The sequence below is a fragment of the Emys orbicularis genome, chromosome 1 (assembly GCF_028017835.1).
Source record: "Emys orbicularis isolate rEmyOrb1 chromosome 1, rEmyOrb1.hap1, whole genome shotgun sequence".
In the NCBI taxonomy this organism is placed as follows: Eukaryota; Metazoa; Chordata; order Testudines; family Emydidae; genus Emys; species Emys orbicularis.
This window is the reverse complement of record NC_088683.1, coordinates 165665013-165690084: the sequence shown is the minus strand read 5'-3', so window position 1 is coordinate 165690084 and position 25072 is coordinate 165665013. Positions and strand designations below refer to the sequence as shown.

At 44.1% G+C, this 25072-nt stretch overlaps 1 protein-coding gene across 1 annotated transcript; it reads left to right on the top strand.

Annotated features, from left to right (window-relative positions):
* Positions 1–3146: 3146 nt before the first annotated feature.
* TBX19 (T-box transcription factor 19) lies at positions 3147–22447 on the top strand. Its single transcript, XM_065417298.1, has 8 exons — positions 3147–3343; positions 11000–11264; positions 13908–14042; positions 15215–15276; positions 16417–16478; positions 18687–18875; positions 20787–20922; positions 22216–22447. The coding sequence occupies exons 1-8, from the start codon at positions 3147–3149 to the stop codon at positions 22445–22447; spliced, it is 1278 nt and encodes a 425-aa protein (XP_065273370.1).
* Positions 22448–25072: the final 2625 nt, after the last annotated feature.

The following is a 25072-nucleotide window of genomic DNA, read 5'->3' as shown; positions in this document are numbered from 1 at the left end:
TGGAAAATGCTGATGGTTCAATAACCCCAAAACCCTATTAATTCAGCTATAAGACTGAGATTCTACTTGTGCAAATGTCTGGACAGTTGAGCAACTGAAGTGTATTTCCCTTTGCTGACATTTTCAAATGTGGGTACTAAAAGTTTGGCACCTCGATCCATCTTGAGGATCCATTTAAAGTGCTTGCTATGGAAGTGTTCAGCACCCCCAACTTCTATTGTTTTCAGTGGAAGTGTTGGATGCTGAAGACCTCAGAAAATCAGGCCACTGGTTTAGTTGGCCTTTATGGATCTAGCTGCTGGCTCTAGGCATCTGAGTTTGCATTACTGTATGTGGTGCTCACTTTAATATAACACACCAAAGAAAGTTGCTCAAACTAACTTGCTGCATCCAAAAACAAAAAACAAAAACAAAAAAAACCCCAACCCATCCTCCTGCCCCCTGGATTGTTCCAGTGTCACAAATAAGCCGGCTAAACATTAATCAAGTCCATCACCTGCCTGTGACCAGCAAATAACTGGCCTCTAGGGATTCAGCGACAGTATCCCCTACTGCTGTCCTGCTTCCTTCCCTTTCCAACCACTGTGGTCTGTTATTTTTGTGTGTACATTGATTTGCCTTGAGATCTGAGCAACTTGATGCTGAGAGTTTGGATCTGATTTTCAGAGGTGCAGCTGAGCAGCTGCCACTCCAGTTGAAATCAGTGGGACTGATGGGCAGTCAGTATCTCTGAACATCAAGTCTTGTGTCGTCATCTTTATCCGTCAAAGGAACATGCCAAACTACAGCTGTAGAAATAACACTGTCCTTATGTGGCTGGGTCACCACTGCTGCAGGTCCCCAACTTTGACACTCCTGAGTTCTGAGCAACTGAATTCCTAACATTAAGGTTGCATCTAAATCATGTTTGCATTTCATCTCCTTGGCGTGAAATAAGAAAGATAAATTTAAAAAATGGCAGGAAATCTGTATGTATTTATTTAGAGCTGGTTGAAAAACTGATGATTTTTCACAAAAACTTCGCATCAATGTTGAATTTTCAAAAGATTTCAACGAGTTTTAATTTATTTATTGTATTTTTCCATGTTTATATATAAACAACTAAAAGCCCCCTGCCCTGTCCTCTAGGTGCTTGTTACAACATTTGACATTGTGCAGTGCGTACAAAAAGAACAACGTATCCTCTCCATGCAGCAGAAACAACCAGCCAAAATATTAATTTAGAAATACCCTGCCCTACACAAATTCACTAACCCCCATCACCACCCATCTCATCAAAAACCTCCTGGCTTGATTTTCAGAGGGGGCTGAGCACCCCAAAATCCCGTTGACTTCAACACGCATTGCAGGAATCCAGCATGCTGAAAATCAGGATATAGTGGGTAGTATTAATTGCAGGAATGGGCCCTAATACTGCAACTGAGAAAGGAAGCTGACTTCTTGGAACTGACAGGGTAACCTAACTCACTTCTTTATCACAGGAAAGCTGATCAAAAAGTGGTACATTAAGGCTGAAAAGAATCTATAGGAAGCAAAATACTTTACAAAACCAAGGTTTGAAAATAGCAGGGCTAAGTGGCACAGTGGTAAAAACATTTGAGCCTTGTCTAAATTACAGCTTCCTCTGTTGCTACCACTGCTGGGAATTGAGTCCTAATTTGTTCTAGTGTAAACAAGTCTCTCTAGTCTGGTACAGCATGAAATCTTTGCAAGACTGGAGCCCCACTCCTTTGGGGCTAGATTCCAATAGCCTCATTCTATGCATGGCTCTACTGGAATCAGGGCCGGCTCCAGGCACCAGCTAAGGAAGCAGGTGCTTGGGGCGGCCAATAGAAAGGGGCGGCACTCCGTCCGGTATCAGGGTGGCACGTCCGGGTCTTCGGCGGGAATTCGGCGGCGGGTCCCTCGGTCCCTCTCTTCCTCTTTGAGTTGCCGCCGAAGAGGAAGAGATGGAGTGAAGAACCTCCGCTGAACTGCCGCCAAAGAGTGGAGCGGCGCAATTGAGCTGCCGCCGAAGAGTCGCTTGGGGTGGCAGAAACCCTGGAGCTGGCCCTGACTGGAATCAAAGGGACTACTTGCAGAATGAGGTACTATTCAACACAAAAGGGTGCAAAATCCAGCCCTTTGTGCTTAAGAGCATGACACCGATCAGACTTCTTGTCCTGTAAAGTCTGGTGGACTTTGTAAACCTGCCATAGGTCTGATGGACCTTATTAAATCCTGCCGACTGTCGGAAGTCTGCCAGACCCTTAACGCTCGTTATAAAGTGCATCTGACTTTTATCAATGCAGGGGCTGAATGTGTTTCTTACAATGAAATGAATAACTCCAAAAATACGCCCTTCCAACTTCTCAGAAAAAATCATAAGCATAAAAGCGCATCAAGGGCTATTGAATTTAAAAAGCATAAGGTTCTCTGTCATGTCATTTTTGGGTGACCAGAAATTATTAGTATACTTTCCAAAAAGAGAACTGTACCTTTTTAAAAATCCCATATATTTGACCTGCGGCTTGTCTTAGACTCCTGACATTTTGAACATGCACTAAATTGTCTTCCAGGCACAAGACCACATGGGCAAAATTTAAGTGCAGAGGGGCCTTTTATTGTTGGTTTTTTTTTTTTTAAGAAAAAGGGGAGCAGGGTGAGCACATTGTGATTTCTGATGGAAAGCTTGCAAGACTAGCATCTCTCCACCCCAATCTTGAATGTTGCTAGCTGGGGTTTGCATCAGCACAAGCACAATTTCCATGCATTGTTTCAGTCTGGAAACGAAACAATTTTCATTAATGGAAACCTGGTTCTCAAGCAGAACAATTAGACCCACTTCAGATTGAAAAAAAGATAAAAGCCCATTAATTTGGATGGAGAACTCTTCTTCCGAGGCAGCCAATTGCGTAATCAGGCTGCCTCCCACCTGACTTGATGAGTAATTAGGAGATAGTCCTCGTTTTGTATGTGCATGTGTGTCAACCTTAACACACTGGTGTCATTGTCCCATTGGGACTTCCAGGGGGGAGGAACAAGTAGATGGCCAAAGATCAGGGAGAGCAGATTTGTTAGTGTGGCTAATTAATTGGCTTGGGTTGAGGTATGTTTAGTGTTTGTTTGTTTTTTTAAGCCAGCTGAGAAGTTTTTGACAGTACACCATGACTGATTTGGGATGTAAGAAGCCCAGTGACTGCACCGTCTCCAGGCTGCTCAATGTCGTGGAGAGCGAACTCCAAGCTGGCAGAGACAAAGGGGACCCGACCGAGAAACAACTCCAGGTTGTCTTGGAGGAGGCTGCGCTATGGCAGAGGTTCAGGGAAGTCACTAACGAGATGATCGTGACCAAGAACGGCAGGTGAGTGCTGTACTGTCCCCAGTGTAATTAGCGTATCCTACGGTATATGGGGAATATTAGCAACTGCTGTTTACATAGGCTAAAGAAAATTGTAGCCATGGTGTAATGTTGCTGGTGCTGTGTGTGCATCCACATATCCTGTGCAGGGAGGGAAAGGCAGTCTCAGAGGCAGCCTGCAAACTAAGGAGGAGGTTCATGTTCCTTTCTGAATACTGACAAACCATTCCTGTGTCCTTTTATCCCTGATCGAAAGAGACACTGCAAGAAGATATTTATTGCCTTGGGACTGAACAAAATAGTAAAGAACATTTTCCAGGGGAAGGATAGTTCCACCTCCCAACCCCACTGCAAGGGCTTTGCAAATAATTCCCTCTGAACACTGCTTATTATAACAGTACTCAGTGCTTAGATAGTAGCTTTTCGTCTGTAGGGCTGAACGTGCTTTACAAAGGCAGAGCAGTGTCGTCATCCCCATTTTACAGCTGAAGAAAGTGAGTCACCTACCAGAGATCACACAAGTCAATAGTAGATCTCAGCCTAGAAACCAAGTTTCCTGTCTCTGTTACCCTGATGCGCAGTCCTGTATAAACAATTTGTGCTAGAAATGGGTGCAAGACAAGCCCATTGGCAGCATATAGGTGTGGTACAGATTTAGCAGTGCTGCTGCTCCTTTGTCTTTGGCAGAGGATTTGGAAACTTGGCTGGAACTTTGGTAAATGATTTATTCACAAGATCTAAGGAAGTCAAAATGTCCTCTGCGTTGCTCACGATTCTTCTTAGCTGCTGGGCACAATCAGTGTGTGTGGGCACTCTACAAAATGCAAAGGAGGAGACAGTGTTAAAGCTGGAGCCTTAGGGAGTGGAAAAGTCTAGCACTCTGCTGAGCTGGGAGTGAGAACTGTCCACCCAAGGTGCTCCCACTCTAAACTGGGCAGACCGTGCCATTAGATCTGTAACAGACGGGGTGATTAGAGGAAGGTCCAGTCACAAAGCAGGGCAGAGATTTCATTTTTTAAGAGCACACAGTTCTTCCTTTGCTGGATTGTTGTTGGGAGATTTCATAGAAGACATGCATATTAAGGAAGGATTGGAACAAAGAGGGAGAAAGAGCCAAGCGGAAGGGCTGACGTGTGTCAATCTTGCAGAAAGAGATTAAGACCAGCAATTTTCTGACGCAGAACAGGGGACATCGGCTGAACTGTGGTACTAGCTGCTAGCACCTGTCATGGATCATAGCAGTTAGAGATCAAAACAATCTATTCACTCAGGAAGCCTACTCCCCTGCAAAAACAGCTGACATTCCTGAGTTATCAGATATTGAACTGATACCACACTAGTATTGTATTCATTCCCAAGAGTGACCTGTATGGAGAAACAGACATCTGTTTCTTCTAAGGCCTCGTCTACATTCAGAAGTTGTGCCTGTTTAAATTCAATTGGTTTTTAAATGAATGTAGTTAAAGCAGAGCCAACTCCTGTGTGGGCATTTGTTTTGCTGTAAGCATGGCTTATTTCAGTTTGGCTTAAGCTGTTTCCTAATCAACTTAAGCCAAACCCAGACATGCCTGTTTAAACTCAGATAAAAGGGCTTTGCATTGATTTAACTAAATTGGTTACAAATCACACCCTCAGTTAAACCAATGCAACTTCCTTTTGTAGACCAACCTGTAAACAATCAGTGTAGACTATACTGCTTATCCCTACACAGAATAGTATTTTACCAGAGGGAAAGCATACAAGTGAGTATGTGTGGATAATGGTTTTTGCCATGGGGAAGAGGGAGTTCGATGGGTCTGTTGTTATCAGGTGTTCATGGTTACTTTTGGGTGGGCTATGGATAGCTTTCCACTGATCAAACTCTCAATATTTTTGCTTTGATCTAAACTTTGCCTTCATTATCAACCTGATTCTGCCCCCTCCCCCCTCGAAGTCAATGAGAGCTGTCACTAACATCGGTGGAAGCAGGACTGGGTCCTTTCTATAATAGAAAATGTAAGTTGCCTTATAAATAAGTCAAAGTACAATAGTCTCTGGTTTTATGGCCCTAAGCACAGTTATGTTATTAGAGGGTTTGGGGCTGTTACTATAAAATCATGTAGGCTTTTGTAAAAAGGCCTCTTTGAATTTCTAAAAGTATATTTTAATTAAAACCAGAGGTCAAGCTGGGGAAATATAGACAATGCCCTGCAGAGTCCTAGGGGACAGACAAAGTGGGACCTGGTGGAGCTCTTTTTTTCTATGACTCATGGCCTTTTGCAGGCTAGGGACTCGTAAATAACAAGAAAAGTCTTGTGTTGGGCTTTTCGGGTGGGAGTGTCAAAAGTTCATGACACTGGCCTAGCCCTGCTCCTATTGAAGTTTATGTTAAAACCCCCATTGACTTCAAAGGGAGGAACGCAGAGCAATTTTGAAAATCCCATCCTAAGAGCTTTATGAACGACCAGGAATTAATCCTGACAACACACTATCAAACCAGTAAGTGTTATTATCTGGGGAAACTGAGGCCCAGTGTGGTGAAGCGACTTGGCCAAAGTCATCTACCAAATCAAAGGCAGCGCTATGAATAGAACCAGAAAAATGTAAGGCTGCAAACAGGGCCGGCTCTGGCTTTTTTGCCGCCCCAAGCAAAAAAAAAATCGTGGCAGCCAGAATGGCAAAGCAAAAAAAAACAACAAAAACCTGCGGCGCGGCTGGAGCCAGGGTGCAGGGGGATTCCCTGCACTGCATATGTGCCCCGGCTATCGGGGGGAGGGGGAGGGAGCGGGGGGATAGAGAGAGAAGGGGGGCGGCCAGGGCTTCAGTGGGGCGCTCGCCATGCGGCCCCGACTGCTGTGCCCTCTGCCGGGAGGGCTCCGCACTGCTGCATAGCCTTAAAGTTTAGGACTTAGCAGCACAAGTATAACATGTACAATTTAACAATTTCTAATAGATTAGTCTCCAGTGGGCACTGATGTTTCCCCAAATGTGCTTGAATCATAGTGACTCCAAGTGCCCACAGTGAATATCAAGTCAGAATTAGAGACTTTGATACTATAGCTGATATATGTATCCGATACAATGTGATGCTCCGTTATAATAATGTAACTGGCATAGCAGGATGTAGAGAATCACAGAAGTTAGAGGTGGATACATGTAGTGTTTTGGGGATCACACAGCCCAGGAAGAAGTTCTGTCACTGCCTGCCCTGTACCCTGGGGTGTCTTTATGCTGGGATGCGATGGCTCAGAACCCTGACACCAGTCGCCTGCCCACAAGCACAAAGTCTCACCCTGACTTCCACCAGCCTCGTTCCTCCCTGCAGCGTGACATGAACAGTCCTTCCAGTCCTGAGACTTCCCAAATCCATCCTTCATGAATTCCAGGCACTTGGGCTTTCCCCTCTGGCTCCTCCCCGCGGAAGGCATGAAACCAGCCCTCCGACAGCAATTTACTTTGGCACGCACACTCCACGTGGTTTGCACATCGTAGACTTGTTTGGGGTAAAACTAAACAAAAGGTTTATTTAATAGAAAAGCCACAGATCCAAAGATGAAGGAGGAAGGGAAACAAACATCCATGTTACACAGAAAATAAACAGAAAGATGCAATCTCAGGCTTTCCATTTCCATATTAGATAAAACCCCTTGTCTAATACAAGATTCCTTGTGCCTCGGAACAGTTTCCCAGTGTACACCCTAGCCATAAGGAGCATCCGGTGTTTCATGGACAGCACCTGCCAACTAATTGTCCCTGTTTCTGGATGGAAAATTCAGTTTCAAGCCTCCTTTTTGAAAGGCTTCCCATTCCCCCCGCTCTTCCTTTCAGACTAGGTAATTCATGGTTATTCAGACTGGGAAAATCTCCAGTCATAGATGGTGGAACTAGAAGTGCTGGGTGTGCGGCAGCACCTGTGGCTTGAAGTGGTTCCCGTCATACACAGGGTTTACACTTTGGTTCAATGGCTCTCAGCACCCCCACTATACAAATTGTTCTCGCTCCCCTGTCTCCAGTTGTCTCAAAGTCTTTCCATTAGCTTTAATGGTTCACCATTGTCCTTTTCTGGGCTGGACAATGGCTGGATTCTTGTACACAACTGGCTCGGGAGGTAGCCCCTCCCTGCCTGATTACTTCTAGGCCCTATTATGAGGTGATGCTAAAGTTGCATCACAGTTACAATTTGCAACTTTCTATCTATACACATACATACATTCCTAACCTTGGTGTGTACACATCTCCTAATGACCATCAAGTTCAGAACATTGCAAGCTTTCATAAAAGACCTTACTCGATATGGTACAGAGTAGCCGCCGTGTTAGTCTGTATCCGCAAAAGGAACAGGAGTACTTGTGGCACCTTAGAGACTAACAAATTTATTTGAGCGTATGTACTCGATATGTTTTTATAGTACAATATCATTGTCTACAATCAGTTAAATCAACCGTTCATTTCTGGGGTTTAATCCATCTGTTCTCTCCTTGAGGCGTCTGCACTCTGATTGCCACAAGAAGTGCTGGACATACCAGTTATTAAACCGATACGCCACTTAATCCTAGTTCACGATAGTATGAAACGCAGCTGAGCTGTGATGCTGATGCAGTGAGATTCACCACTGTTTTTATTCTGTTGCTGTTTACGTTAGAGCTGTTTTCGTATCCTAACCATAACTTAACTCCTGATTTCAAAAGTTTTATCTAAGGTATAGCCCCCACATCACTGTAGTATCTGAGTGTCTCTGAATCGCTAAAGCATTTATCTTCACATCACCCCTGTGAGGTAGGGAAGTGCTATCATCCTCATTTTGTAGCTGGGAAACTGAGGCACAGAGAGACTAAGGGCTGGTCTATATTGAAAACTTACATTGGCATAGCTGCATCTCTCAGGGATGTGAAAAATCCCCATGCCTGAGAGGTGCAGCTATGCTGACCTAACCACTGGTGCAGACAGTGCTAGGTCGACAGAAGAATTCTTCCATCGACCTAGCTACTGCTTACTAGGGAGGTGAATTTACTACAGCAATGGGAGAACCCCTCCCGCTAGCCCCATAGTTCGCCCTGTCGTACAGCTTTTCCTAAACATAACAAAGAAGCGGAGTTTGCAGCCCGTTTTCAACCTCACTGCATGCTTTCTAAGGCCTTGGCTAGTCGCGCCGCCAGCGCTGCGAGAGAGCTCTCGCAGCGCTGTATGTACTCCACCTCTCTGAGGGGAGTAGCTTGCAGTGCTGCGAGTGAGCATGCAGCGCTGCAGGCTCGGATCACACTGGCGCTTTACAGCGCTGCACTCGCTGCGTTCGGGGGGGGGGGGGGCGTTTTCACACCCCTGAGCACAGCAAGTTGCAGCGCTGTACAGTGCCAGTGTAGCCAAGGCCTAAGGTTTGCAGTGGTAGGACATATCCGTCTAACAACCTTTCCTCAAAGTAAACTGGGGGGGGTGGGGGAGGAGGTTGTGTGCCTTTCCCAGGTTTTCAATTAATATATATCAACATGGAGAGTCATTCCCATGGACAGCTATCAATAGGTGCCACCGGACTCCTTGTTATTATCCCTACAGAAACTTGAGTTCTCACCCCCAACCGTCTACCCCCAGACTCACTTCCCCTCCTGATCATTTTCAGAACAGCACTCCGCCACCAGGCCACTTTTCCATGGACAGGCCAGAGTGCTGCCCCCAAACCCTCTTCCCCCCCCCCCCCCCCCGCAGTCTCCCAATCACCCCCAGCCTTACTCTCCAACATGCTCCCCGCACAGCCCCTCCCCCTACCACAGCCTCCCTGCTTGCCTACCACCTGCAGCTTTTAAATGTTGCTATGTATCACTGACACGGCTAACAGTTGGCGCATCTCATAGTTTACAAGCTGAGTGAGAGAAGTGTGGGCCTCAAGGGGGAGTGACGATGTAGGTGTGGGGAGTGATGTTAATGAGTGGGGCTGTGGTGAAACCAAGGGGGCAATATGTGCTGGGGGGACCATGGCAAGAGTAGGCTTATTTACAACATGGAGTGTGTGTGTGTGTGTGTGTGTGTAAATAAAACTGTATGATGTATACAATGTAAAAAAACAAAACAATCTCCACACATAAAACAAGAAAACAAAAATTCCATGATGCAAAGCTATTTGCTAGACATCTGTAGAACGAATTCCCGCTCAAGATGCACATGCAACAAGTGTGCATTTTTGTGCACTAAGGGCCTGATCCAAAGCCCACCAATGTCAATGGGAGTCTTTCCATTGACTTCAATGAGCTTTGGATCAGGCCCTAATTGAAATGGTCTTCCTCATTCACTGTGCACATTAATCAACCATATAGATATGCAGGTGGCTTTAAAGCCCTGCCTTATTCCATATAACAGGGTTCAAAAAAGAACTAGGTAAGTTCACAGAGGATAGGTCCATCAATGGCTATTAGCCAGGATGGGCAGGGATGGTGTCCCTAGCCTCTGTTTGCCAGAAGCTAGGAAGTATTTTTTCACACAACGCAGTCAACCTATGGAACTCCTTGCCAGAGGATGTTGTGAAGGCCAAGACTATAACAGGGTTCAAAAAAGAACTGGAGGATAGGTCCATCAGTGGCTATTAGCCAGGATGGGCAGGGATCATGTCCCTAGCCTTTGTTTGCCAAAAGCTGGGAATGGGCGACAGGGGATGGATCACTTGATGATTCGCTGTTCTGTTCATTCTCTCTGGGGCACCTGGCATTAGCCACTGTTGGAAGGCAGGATGCTGGGCTGGATGGACCTTTGGTCTGACCCAGTGAGGCTGTTCTTATGTATGTATGTTCCATATGCAACTTCAAGCGACCTATATAATTCATAGATTCCAAGGCCAGAAAGACCATTTTGAGTATCTAGTCTGACCAACTGTATAAAGCAGGCCATAGAACTTCCCCAAAATAATTCCTAGAGCAGATCTTTTATAAAAACATCCAGTCTTGATTTAAAAATTTGTCAGTGATGGAGAATCCACCACGACCCTTGGTCAATTGTTCCAATGGTTAATTACTCTCACCATTAAAGATGTACACCTTATTTCCAGTCTGAATTTGTCTAGCTTCAACTTCCAGCCATTGGATCGTGTTACACCTTTCTCTGCTAGATTGAAGAACCCCTCCCATCTTAGTGATTTTTCCAAAATGTCTATGTAGTGAAGGAAGAATTTAAATCTGCCTGTGTTGATATATCTTGTTTATGGTCAGAGTTATGGCTCCCCATTGGCTGGTCAGGGATAAAAGTGGGGATGTGTGAATGATTTTTTTTTAATAGTTTTCTAGAAATTAAGATCTTAAAATTATAAGATTTGAATTCTCGCTGTCTTCTAGCTCTGTACTACAGTGGCATAGGGATTTCCATCCACCTCTCCAGTGGAATAAAGTTGATAGCCCTAAGAGTGTGACTAGTGCAGGACAATATTATCAGTCCTGGTCCCATCAATCAGGGTGTTTTTGGGGTGAAATTCCATATTTCAGGTGTAACATGAAAGCATTTTGTGACTGCTTCTGACTGATCAACAGGAAATGAAAACAAAGTGATGGTAGCCCTTTAACATCATCTCTGGTTCAGCCAAAGTGAGGGTAATTTGTTCTTTGAGCAACTCAGGGAGCATCTTTGCAGAAACATACTAACTAGCCTCTTTTATATCAGGACTAATGATGCTTTTCCCACTCCTGCCTTCTGTTTCCACTACAGACGGATGTTCCCGGTTTTAAAGATCAGCGTGTCAGGTTTGGATCCCAACGCCATGTACTCCTTCCTGTTGGACTTTGCCCCGACCGACGGCCACCGCTGGAAGTACGTGAACGGTGAATGGGTGCCTGCTGGGAAACCAGAGCCACCAAGCCACAGCTGCGTCTACATTCACCCAGACTCTCCCAACTTCGGGGCACACTGGATGAAAGCCTCTGTTTCCTTCAGCAAAGTGAAACTTACCAACAAGCTCAATGGAAGCGGGCAGGTACAGCACGATGTTTCCCATACACCTCTTGTCTTCCATCGCAAGCACCTACCAATCAAGAAATATCAAGGGTGCATTTATGCAATTAGAGGGGCCCTCTTCACCCACAGATGCCAATTATTCTCTGGAGCCCAAACGTAAACAGGAATAAACAGGTCTTAATTGGCACTTTCAGATTTTAATGGACTTCTTGATGTTAAGAGAGACAGAGAGTGCTGTGGGTTACTTAATCATCGGGGGCTTTTCATAGTTTGTCTTGTGTGCTGGGTTTTTTACATAGAACTTTAGAGAAAGGGGAAAAAATGGTTGTGGGTATTAGGTTTTTGTTGTTTCCCCCCATGTTGTTTGGTGTAAGTGGAATGTTGGCAAGAGTCAGATACCAGAATAAAAGGCTGCTCCTAAATGAAATAATTATTATGTCTGCTTCTGCCTCATGATAATTATGAATATTCTATTGAGTCAGCTTTGGCCTTTGGAAGGAAACTGCATGTACTAGAAATAAGTGACATTCACTTTGAGCCCCTTAAAAATACAAACAGAAAAATTGGTTTGGACTGTATTTTTTTAAAGACGTATCTGAAAGTAAAATATTGCACAAGATCTTTTGTTTGTTTGTTTGTTTTGTTTTTTGTACAGAACTCCTATATTGGATGCTACTTGTCAGCCAGGAGTCAATTCCTTTCAAGTAAATACTTAGGCTTGGAAGGATTTGATTTTTATCAGTAAATGTCAATTTTACTATATATACACACAAGCAGACAAAAAATATTTCCATCAATGATAATCAAAATGTCCAGATAGGCAAAGTAAGAAAAATGCTGCTTGAGAACATATTAGAGTTTGATTTAAGGATATTGATTTAAGTGTAGCTTGACGTGATGTTGACAATTTGTGGTTTAACAATTATAAAGCTTTAATTTTTCAAATCTCAACATCTACTGTCATTAAATAATAATCATCTGACCCGCCCCCCATTATCTGTCATGCCCATAATTTTGTGCAACTGTGAACTTTTATATATACAAAAATTAGAAAAAATGCTTAAAAATAAACATCAATATTATCTGTCAAAATTATATATGTATAAAAAATCAAATTCTGCTAAACCTATAAATACTTTAACCTTAGTCCTGAGTAGTATCTCCTTATTGTAGTATTTCTAATTTGTTGTCATTTCTATTATGCTCACCTAGGCACCTCACAAGCCTTAAAATTTAGCTTCAGAGCACTCTTATGAGGTAGGGAATTGTTTCTCCCCATTTTCTGGATGGGGAAACAGAGGCATAGACAGGTGACATGCTTTGCCCAAGGTCGTACACGGTGTCAGTAGCAGAGCCAAAGACAAACAAATCTGGGTGTTTAGGCAAGTCATGCCCCCTGTCTGGGGCTCTGCTTCCCCTTCTTTGTTCTTAATCAAAATGTGATACTTGGAGGGAGGTATTTTATAATAATAACAAATAATTGTATTGTTCACTGTGGACCCCTGGTTTGTTCAGCACTGTGCAAAACACAGAAAAAGATCATGGTCCCAGTGCTTTTTAGACCATAAGCACCTCTGGGTGGGGATTCTCTCATCTGTTTGTACAGCTTCCAGCACAGTTGTGCCTCAATTCTGACTGGGGTCTTCTTTGGGCACTATCATAATATAAATATTTACTGCTGCATCAGAAGCATCTAATGTAATTCAGCTGGAGTCTGTCCCTGTCCATACCTGCAGCTAGAACAGAGGGAGGAAAGGAGAAATCCTTCTCTCTCTCTTTCAGCAACCAGGAATTGGGGAGGGGACAGAGTGTAGTGTGGAATCACAGAGAGGATGACCCTGGAGAGCTCTGCTGACATTGGGGTTGCACCGTGATGATGGTACATGATGTCCCCTCAATATGGGACTGACAACGAGTATCAATGACACGATGCAAATACCACAAGGCCAAGGTCAGGTAATTGCTCGTAATTCCTCTAAAAGAACAGGAGTACTTGTGGCACCTTAGAGACTAACAAATTTATTTGAGCATAAGCTTTCGTGGGCTACAGCCCACTTTTTCGGATGCATCTGATGAAGTGGGCTGTAGCCCATGAAAGCTTATGCTCAAATAAATTTGTTAGTCTCTAAGGTGCCACAAGTACTCCTGTTCTTTTTGCGGATACAGACTAACACGGCTGCTACTCTGAAACCCGTAATTCCTCTGTGGCTCTGTTTGGTGACAAACATAGCTCTTCAGCTGTTTCAGGCTGGGTATCACTGATGTAGCTGTGACAGTCCATAAGAATGGCCATACTGGGTCAGACCAAAGGTCCATCTAGCCCAGTATCCTGTCTTCTGACAGTGGCCGATGCCAGGTGCCCCAGAGGGAATGAACAGAATAGGGCAATTATCAAGTGATCCATCCTCTATCATCTAGTCCCAGCTTCTGGCAAACAGGGGCTAGGGACACTGCCCGTCCTGGCTCATAGCCATTGATGGACCTATCCTCCATGAACTTATCTAGTTCTTTTTTGAACCCTGTTATAGTCTTGGCCTTCACAACATCCTCTGGCAAGGAGTTCCACAGGTGGACTGTACACTGTGTGAAGAAATACTTCCTTTGGTTTGTTTTAAACTTGCTGCCTATTAATTCCATCTCTCTTCCTTCTTGTTTTCTGCAGATAATGCTGAATTCCTTGCATAAATATGAGCCTCAGGTTCACATCATTCGTGTGGGAGGCCCACACAGGATGGTGATGAACTGCTCCTTTCCGGAGACTCAGTTCATAGCTGTCACTGCTTATCAAAATGAAGAGGTAGGTGGGTAATAATGTCACACAGTTTGGTCATCGCGGATGAGAAATATTAAAAGCCTAAGACCTGCCAGATCAGCACACACCAATGGTGAAAATAATCCAGTATCCTGTCTCCCTGTCAGTCCAGAGCGAATTGAGGGCCCATCTAATCGAATACTCTGTCTCCTTGCTGGAACAAAACATACCCTTGGTCCACCTTGTCTAGAATTTGACTGCAGTACCAGGACAGATGAATGGTCAGGCTAGTCTGGTATTCTGTCTGCTGCCATACTGGATTGGCCTATCTCAGGGGTAGGCAACCTCTGGCACGTGTGCCGAAGGCGGCACGTGGGCTGATTTTCAGTGGCGCTCACACTGCCTGGGTCCTGGCCACCAGTCCGGGGGGCTCTGCATTTTAATTTAATTTTAAATGAAGCTTTTTAAACATTTTAAAAACCTTATTTACTTTACATACAACAGTTTATAGATTTATAGAAAGAGACCTTCTAAAAAACGTTAAAATGTATTACTGGCACGCGAAACCTTAAATTAGAGTGAATAAATGAAGACTCGGCACACCACTTCTGAAAGGTTGCCGACCCCTGGTCTATCTGTACCAGTAGCCCATCCCCTTACCATGCTGGAACAGACTGACTTTCTGTCTTCTCCAGTATCTGTCTCTAACACTGGCCAGTGCTGGATATTTCAGTGGAAAGTATAACCCCTCCACTCCTCCTATGATGCACCCAGACTATTGTACTATAATATGGGGAAATTTCTTCCTGACCCCAAACTGTAATCAGGCTGTGCCCTGAAGCATGAGGGTTGGTGGCCCTTGTCCCTTTTTTCCTAGTTAATATCACTACAGATATTATACATATTTCTATGCAATTCAGCAACTTTGGGAGAAGTATTCATAGTAATACAGAATTTGCCATACTGGATCAGACCATTGGTCCATCAGTTCTGGTTTCCTGCCTTTGGCAGTGACCAATGTCCGATGCTTCAGAGGAGAGCAATGCTCCCACACAATGCACCTGGCTGACATATAGCCGCATGGTAAATACAATGCCTATCTTTTGTTTCACTAACTGAGGAGGAACTCAGTCCATTCAGTTGACTCTGGACAATGCTATGTCAAGTCTCTGTTAAAATTACCTTCACTAACATGCCTTGTTTTTTGTAAACCCAAGATAACAGCTCTCAAAATCAAGTATAATCCCTTTGCCAAAGCCTTCCTGGATGCAAAGGAAAGGTGAGTTCGGCTTTTACTCAGCTTGATGCCTTTTGCTGCTGTTACAGTTAAAATGGTAACAATTCTCTGAGAAAGATGAGGGCAAATCCTGACCTCCTTTCCACTGCTATAAATCCAGAGTCACTCCATTGAGGTCAGTGGTGTTAATGCCATATCTACACCACGGTATTTGTCATCACATTTTGGTCCTACATGGGTGAGTGCACTGCTGATACAAGATGCTGAAATATCATTTATTGGTCACTATAAATAAGACTACTGTTACAGTATAGTTACATTATGGTTATCTTTGGTTTTGCTTTTCAGTATACAATTACCACTAATTCATAGAAATAGAAATTTTACATGCTGACTGTTTGTACTTCTTATTAACTCTTCAGTGTTGCATTTCATACATATAGTGGTAGATTTTAGGTATGTTAGCTCCATTGTATTTACAATTTAATTATTCTCATATATTCTCATTTCATGTAACTATCTAGTTATATGAATAAGTAGTAACCACAGATATCAACATAACCACAGTGAAATTGCAATGTTACTACACTGTAATTACTATACCTTTATGGTAAAGTGTGACCCATTTCATTAAAATAGTCTCCATAGGAGATCACTGTATTTAAGAAGTTAGAGAGACATGTACTGTCAGAAAATAATAGTGTATTTATTTGTCATCTTTAAATGGTTTGTATGTGCCACCCATGCTAACAAAATATGGCTCTTTGTTCCCCTCCGGTGGCTGGACCATGTATAGAGGTTTGAGTCTACTACTGCCTTGAAGTTAATGGCCTTGGTCCTTTCACTCAAGCAAAAAAGGCTCATGTACTTAGATCCAGAGCGCTAGGGTTCAATCCCCAAAGATGACAGAGCCGGGGACATTGTTGCACATGGAATGAGGCAAGCGCTCCTGCCTTCTTGACTACACATCTTGCATAGTACAGAGCTTTCTACAGTTCTCTAGCGATCAGCTGAAGATGGTGGAATTTCTTTTTTGTCTTCATTTTCCTTTGTCTTTTCAGTTGATGAAACCTAAAATTGAACAATTTTCAGTTTTTATTTTTTTTCAATTTCCATTTCCCTAACCCTTTCACCTTCTTTTGAATACAGCACAACATAACCACTCATTATTTTCTCTTTCAGAAACCATCCCAAGGATACTCCCGAAAATGTTTCGGAAGGTCAACATATGACATATTCTCACCGTAAGGTTTCCCAACATCATTTTACTCATGGGAACTTGAAGTATTATGTAATATAATAGGTATTGTGGACATAGGCTGTGCTAGACTAGATGGCCACTAGTCTTATCCAATGTAGAACCCTGTCACTGATGGAAGCCAATACTATAAATACGTCAGAGGGAGGTTCAAGAAACCATGTAGTAGGCAGCTATGGGATAATCTACCTACAAGGACATTTTCTTTATATTCCCCGATATTTAGAGGTTTGCTTGAGCCTGGCAGTTTGAGACTTATAACCTTTCCAAAGCTGTGTTCTTTTTTTGTTTGTTTAGTATTATAACTCTGGAAACTCTTGTTATCCCTACAAATGTCCCATCATTATCGCTGGATGAATGATTCATAAAAAATAGGAGGAGTGGTTGTTCTTGTTTTATTGAAATTTGGCTTTTCTTCCAGTCATAAACTCTGATATTTGTGAAAAATGTTTTCTTTCCAGATTTTTCTCTGAAACATTTTTACTGACATTTTTTGCTTCTTGCCTGTTCCACAAACTATTTTGATTTCATTTCCCATTATTATTTCTAATTGCCACCATGTACTTTATAATCAGTCACACTGGCAATTCTATTCCCACCTATAAATGAACTTTGGATTGCCCATCTTACTTGTTTTGTTCACAAATGAAATTCAGTTTGTACAAATGCCCATGAACGATTGCATTATGAGGTCCCAACCATAGCAAACAACAAGATATTTAATTTGCTCAGTAGTTCACAAGAAAGTCACAGCTATCTGCTCAGTATTAATACTGGGTGTTTGTGCATCATGGCCCTCCAGTGTCCTGAGGCCTACAGAATAAAACTCTTCTACTTCAGTCTGGTTGAAGAAGAGCCTCTTTATTTCAGTACCAGTAGTAGGTACTTCTGTTTGTGTGCCAGAAGGCCCTAGGTTCGCTGTCTCCCTTACAATACATATGGGTAGCTGGCAACTGTGGCATCTGTATGTACAGCACATGGTGAGTGTTACAGAATACGTAGCCCATGGATGTGCAGCATATGGAATTGCTTGAGAGGCAGTGAGGTCAGCATTGTGGATAGGCGTAAAGGCGTCAAGTTACATTGTTCTTTAGAGAAATGCCAAACTGAGGTGCAGTTTGGGTGGATTCCAGAAGGAGGCACATCCAGCTCCCCTCGGACAGAGGAATAGATGAGTCGTCTTTGGGGCTTTTGAGGGAAGTGAAAGTTGGAGTGAGGGGTCGGGTCACTTTAATAAAAAGAAAAATGAAACCCAACTCCTGATGTGTGCCCTGGCCCTGGGGATTAAATTTGATTTGTAGCCTGTCTGAATTTTGCTCATAACACATAATGTACAACTAACATAGGGTACATGCTTCTGCTTGTGCTGTTCGAACTCCAGGGTATGAAAAAAATCTCTGCATTAGCAAGTGTTCTACACCCCTCTAAAATCTGAGTGGACAATCAATACATGAAAGTGCCAGGTTAATAGCCAAGCTCTCTTGCTCTGTAATCTTGGCAGACCTTGCTAGCGGTTGGTACCTTGCTATTATCTTTTGAATAAAAGGGTAAACTGAGGTCCTGACCATTTGTGCTTATTAAAGATCCCATGGTACTTTTCATAAGAGTAAGGGCAAATTACATCTCTAGGTAACTAACTGTGTTTTCCTAAATCTGCTCCCCTTCATTTGAATACTGTAGTATTCTTCACATCCTGCCTTAAGCTTCTCGGCTCTCCGAGCTCTGGTCAAGTGTAGTAGTCTCTTGGTCTATCCAAGGCTGTGATCAAGTGTCTTGATGTTTTTGGTCTTTTGGCCTTGAGATGAAAACCTTGTCTGTGTTTCTTGGACCTTGAAGTGAAAAAATTCTCTAAGTTATATTTGCTCTTTGCTGATAAGAAGCTGCCATGTTCCACCCTAGGTTGCATTTCACTGGGGGAGTGAATGGCTTCCTTTCTAAAATTTGTTAAGTGCTGGGGGATCATTTGGGATGAAGATGCTATCTAAGCATTAGCGATATCGTTATCTGGTGTCTAAATGTCTTTTTTGTGGCTTGGAACTCATTCTTTGGTACAAAACAAACGCCAGGCAACAAGCAGGTTTCCTACTGTCTGGAATTTTTGTGATCTGGCAGGGTACATTTTTAGGAAGCCTGGTTACTTTCCTTATTACATTTTTATTAATTTTGCTTGCTGGTTCTTCCTTTTCCCTCACAGTAGGTGGCTGGTTGATTTCCAATCCAGATGCAGTGTGTGCAGCAGGAAACTCTAATTATCAGTATGGAGGAGCTTTGTCTCTGCCTGCCCCGCATTCCCACCATGGCTGTGAGCATTATGCAGCCCTTCGAGGGCATCGGGCTGCACCATATCCTCCTTCATACATGCAGAGAAATCACACCCCAACAGGTAAGGCTGCAATGTCTCCTCACACACAGCCTGCACAATTCTTCCTTACATTAAAAGAAACAGCAAAGCAAGAAAAAACAGAAGTCAATGGAGAGAGCACAGTGTGTGTCTCTTCTGTAACCGTCTGCACTGAACTCTGAAAACAAAATAGCTCCTGAACTCCACACACAAGGAGAGTATTCAGAAATTTAAAGGTGCAGTTCACAGAAAACAAAAGTATAAAAGTTACAGAGGTAGATATGTCATGAGGGCTAAGTAGGTGAAGATAGATGAGAATGGAAGAAGGAGAACAATTGTGTTTAAATTACTTCTTATTAATTATACCCAAACTCCCAGAACCATTTCAGACCTTCCTTTCACTCCAAGTAATGAAACAGTCTCCTTCCAGAGTCAAAAGCAGCCCTTAAGGGAATGTTAAGAGCTGATTTGGAACAGGTTTTTGTATTGTCAATGTGTCTTTAGAGCCTCCTCTGCCTGAAAATTCTCTGAGGTGCTCTACTGTGTCCCATTCAGTCCTTCATCTTCCTGTTGTGACTGCCAGTTAATACCAATTTTGGTGCCAGTTTCTCTGATATGGATACATGTTCACAAGGAACAGGACTGAGAGCATCAGTTTGTTTCACGTAGGCAGGGCCGGTGGAAGGATGTTTCGCGCCGTAGGCGAAACTTCCACCTTGCGCCCCCCCCGTCCCCGAGCCCCCGCCCTGAGGCGCCCCCCCCACGGCAGCTCCCCCCTCCGCCCTGAGGCGCGCCACCCCCGCGGCAGCTCCCCACCCTGAGGCACCCCTGCCCCACCTCCTCCCCGAGCACGCCGTCGCTGCTTCACTTCTCCCTCCTTCCAGGCTTGCGGCACCAATCAGCTTAGGCGCCGCAAGCCTGGGAGGCGGGAGAAGTGAAGCAGCGACGGCATGCTTGTGGAGGAGGCGGGGCAGGGGTGAGCTGGGGCGGGGAGTTCCCCTGCGTGCTGCCCCCACCCCCATTGCTGCAGGCGGCCCTCCCCGCGCTCCACTGCCCCAACTCCCTCCGCCTAAATGCCGGCGGCGACCGGGGCAGCCAAAGATCCGGCCGCCACGGTCGCTGCAGAAGAAAATGGCGCCCCCCAAATCCTAGTGCCCTAGGCGACCGCCTAGGTTGCCTAAATGGTTGCACTGGCCCTGCACGTAGGTCATTGAACAATCAGCAGCTGGTAGTAACTTTGCTCATTATCGGCTTAGGCTGGACTTGAACTGACAATGCTAGAGATGAAAAGTTCTACATTCCATTTAGAGCGGGTCAGAACTCAGAATTTCTGTTCCATGGGAAATGCTGACCCACCTGCCAGACTGCCCCAGGGCCAGGATCCCTGGAGCTTTCATGGTGCATAGCCCCCCAGCAGCCCCACCAAGCTTCGCCTGTGGAGACAGGAGCCTGGAAGCCCTGGGACACCCAGCTATTCACTCAGCTCTATTTATAATATAAAATACATTTCTAAGCAAAAAATCATTTTGAAATGAAAAATTGAACCATTCTGTTGCGATAAGGTCGGCACGGAACACATCAACCTTTTCAAAATGCTCACCATTTTTTTCCAAACAAAATTTAGTCAAAATCGACATGTTCCCATGGAAAGTTTTGATATCAACAACACGGCATTTTCCAATGGAAAAATGTTCCATTCAAAATCATTCAGCCAGCTCTGGTCCTGTTACCATTCCTCTGCCATCCAGACTAGTGTCGTGATTCACCTTTTGAGTGGAAAAAAACATGAGTAAAGTAAGTTTGTTCTTCCCTGTGTGCTTGTTGTCTCAAGCCCATGGGGAGGAACTTTTATTAGCCAATTAGATTCTCTCTCAGTCCTGCCTGTTTTCTACATTCTTTTATTGCCTTGCAATAACTTGGTATAGTCACCAAACTTTTGTGTTTCCTCCAAAGTGAATTTGATCGAGAGCTCAAGCAATAATCTGCAGATGTTTCCAACACACGATAGCTGGACTTCTTTACAATCCACTCCACATGCCAACTTGCTTTCAGTACCACATGCCAAGGGAACTGCCACTGCGGGTCCTAGGTAAGGTTACAGTGGAACCATAGATATTAGAGAAGGGACAAGCCCAGCAGTTTCTCCTTCACTAGGATTAGGCAGCATTGCTTGGAAGCATGTGCAAGGGTTTAGAACTGAGGACTTTCTGACCAAGCCTAGCTCTGCCACCGCCTCATTGCATGGCCTTACCCAAATCACTTTACCTCAGTTTCCCAATCTGTAAAATGAAGACGACAATGTTTACCAGCAGGGTTTTGTGAGGCTTAAATAGTTAATCTTTGTGCTGTTCTTTGAAATGGAGAGCACTAAATAAATGGTAATTAGTATTATCTCCACCCTTTATCTAGTGCACAGTTAGTCCTTTCAGTCTATTATTTAACCTTTAAGAGAATACTTAGTCAAGGGAAGGAGAGGAGCGAGTGTGAGCCAGTACTTAGTGTAGGAATGGGAGTCAGGACTTCTGTGTTCTCCTTCCAGCAATAGAAAGGCATTTGATCCAGGGACTATATAAATGGGACTGGACAATAGGACTCTTGAGTTCTATGCCTGGTTTTGGTGATTGATCCCAGGAAAATCACGGCTGCATTTTTATAGGGATTCACTAATTGTGGGTTCCTTATTTTCTGGGTGCCCAGCCTGAAAATCCTGGCTTGATTTTCCGAAGGGCTGAGCACTTTCAACGCCAGCTGACATCAATGGGAGCTGCAGGTGCTCAGCACCTCTGAAAGGCAATGTCTCCTTTCAACACGTACAAATTCAGGCATCCCAAATTAGTGGACACTAAAATATTTTGGCCTTAATCTCTCTGTGTAAAAGGAGGCTGATAATACTTGGCCTCTCTGGGGCATTGTGAGGTCCAGTTCATAAGATGTTACAAAGGTATCAAGTATTGTTAACAGAGAAGTTGAAACGTTTTGAATTTAGAAGTTTGGATGAGGATTTTAATTTTAAAATTCTGAAAGTCACTGGAGAAAACATTTTTTAAAAATGTCCTCTCCTTTGTTGATCAGCTGCAGAGCTGGTGGAACTATTTTCAAAATGTAGAACGATAAACCTTTTCAGATTTCAAAATTAGCTTCACATTTCCTTCCCTTTCCCCCCTTGCCCCAAACCAGCCCTAGTTCTTATTGGGTTTTCACATAGGAGTTGCCAGTTGAGACCAGTGGCCTGTTGAGTCTGGTATGCTATCATGGACAGTAGCCAATACTGGGTAATGCACTTTACTTTGCCATAGTGCGCCATGGGAGCAGGGAGGTGGGGGTGTTAATCTACTTTGAAATACCTCTAAGTTCTATTCTGGTTTACACTGCTTCGTTCCAGCCACTATCCCTGTCTGTGGACAGTCAGCAACAGTGCCCTTAATGTTGCCAACCCGGGGAATGACGTGAATGGCAGCGCTCCAGGCACGTTCCTGCGAGGTAACATCCCTTTGCCCACCACATCTGCCTCGATTCCTCTGCAGGGAGCAGCTGCCAGCAACATGGAAACACCAGGGGAACCCATTCTAGCCAGACTAGCTGATTCTGCCTGGACATCCTTGCATTCGTTTTAACAGGCGGGAAGCTCTTCAGGAATGTTCAGCAGGATCCGAGCAAGACTGACAGGACAAGAACACCTCCTATGATCACAGTTCAGATTGGGGAGGGGACATGCACACAAGGAACCTATTTCAGCGATGCACCAGATTCCGCGATAAACCTTGCACTTCTCCATTTCCAAAGGAGCAATGAAAGATTGAGTCAAGAGGCCTAGTGCAAAGGAGGGGGAAGAGTTAGAGGGGAGCTGGCTTCTTGTTGTACCATTCAGTGCTACAGCAGACAACGACTGATCCAAGTCTTTAGAGTCAGCTTTGCTTCCATGTCAAAGCAAAGGGGCCAGAGATTCAGGTCCCAATGGAACAGAAGTGGCAGCTGGGTATTTTAATGGGATTTCAAAGGAATGTGTATTGTAACTTAGGCCAGTCACAATTAGATTGCTGGCAGGGACCTCATAACAACAACCAGAAACCATGACATCCTCATACAGTCCCTGAGCTGCGTTTTAAAGTGGAAATGCTGCCCAGAAATGCCCTAGTGTTTTTAAATACTTGTTTTATGAAGGTCTTAAAATTCTTGAAGCTAACTTCCAACTTGGAGGAAATTGCCTTCTGTCTCCCTAAGACACTCCCCTCTAGTTTCACCTGCGTAGGGTGGTATTCTTCCCTTCCTCTCCTACAGCTGTTGTGTAGTCTTTGTGTGCTATAAGAAAACCTAGCAAGGCTGCCAAAAAATTGGCTGCATTTCAGCGTTGGTGAAGTGGTTCCTATACAGAGTTTGTAAAGTGATGTAAGTTCTTTAAATGTCATATATTTATTGTTATTTTTGAGCAAATAGTTACAAAAGAGAATATTAGAATCTTGCATTCCAACTTTGCTTCAGGGTGCAGACAGAATAAAAATAAACCACAAATGAAATGATTTGGTTTAGTTTTACTGTCTTACCAAAATAATAATAATAATAATAATGAATAATAAAACACCTCTCTTACTTTAGGGACCTCAGACAAAGTTCAAAACAATTCAACCAGCAGCAAATCTCAACCCAGAAAGGAACTGTCTGTTCCCAACTCTGCCCCTGACCTGCTGTATAACCTTGGGGCAGTCCCTTCCCTTCTCTCGCCTCCTTCCTCATTTTGCCTGTCATGTCTATTTAGATTGTAACTTCAGGGCAGGGATTGTCTTACTATGGCTATGTACAGTGCCTAGCAAAATGGGGCTGTGATCTCACGTGAGACATCTAGCTGCTAGTGTACTACTACTAGCTTCCCGCCCCCAGCAGACCGTCTCCCCCCACTTCCCAAACACCAACTTCCATCAAGTTTCTTCATACCCCGAAGCCTGCCTAAGGTCTTGCTCCACCCTGATACCAGCCGTTGGTGTAGATAGGGAAAGCCACAGCTCATGCTGTGCCATTTATGCTGCTTTCAAGCAGCAGTAAACTGCACCAAACTGAATTGCAATGTCCTTGAGTACAGGAGGGGCCTGTATTTGCGCAGCTGTAGCGATGCCAGTGGATGGCTATCCAGGGCATATACCCCCTGTAGACAAGGCCTAAGAAGACAGGCCTTGCAGCCGTCCCTGAAGGTCAGCAAATCTGAGATACACAGAGAAGAGTGTAGTTAGTTGACTGTCGCTTTAGAGGCGGCCATCTGTACTATGGATAAAAGGAAAGCACGACAGTCCTTAAATTCTCTTTAAAAACAGTAATCAATTATTGTTGACTAATGAGAGGTACTGGATTAACAGCACTGCAGGCTTAAGTCCCCACTGTAGCTACATAAGAGGCCAGGGCAGACCAGGCTTCCCCATGACTACTCCACATTGGTGTGTCTGCACAAGTGTATCAACTGGTGTCAAATATGATGGTGGGTCTTCTGTCGACCGTGAATTGGACTGAAACCAGTCTCATTCAGGCACCCCAGGGCAACTGTTAGAGTGGAAGCATTTTCAGTCAGGCTGGCTGGTGTACAACTGACTAAGCTAAAGATGAAACACTCTGGTACCAACACCCCTGCGCTGTCCCCTCCAGAGTCTCTCAGTATTGCTGAGACATGTCATTTCCTCTCAGAACACTGTTCCAGTCAAGGCCACGCCCCGATCTGACTCAGCACTGCCATTAGTTTATTTGAGGTGGACCCCTTTGCCCTCAGAACTGAAATCATCAGGTTGCTTCACTAAGGCCGCAAGCCAGCCATCAGCTAATGACTCATCATTACAAGACACTTGGTCAAACGGGAGCTAATGACTTTGGTAAAAGGTGATGAAATCTGTCACCCCACTCTAGTTTCCTGCAATTATCTGCACTTGAAGTGCCGATGAATGTTAGTTTTCATCTTTGTTTTCCAAATCCTCTTCAAAGCGTGATAATTACGTTTCTCAGTGTTGTCCTCTTCTGGTTTGTAGACACAGATTTTAAACAAGTGGTTCTGAGCCCTTTTGATCACTGAAGCAGCCTCCTCTAGGAATAGGGTTTATTGACTAACTTGTGCTACCCTCTGCTGGCTGTTCAGCTCCCCTTTCACAGCACAAAAGCTACATTGTGTGGTTATGGATATTGCAGAGGGTAGGGTGACCAGACAGCAAATGTGAAAAATCGGGACGGGGGTGGGGGTTAATAGGAGCCTATATAAGAAAAAGACC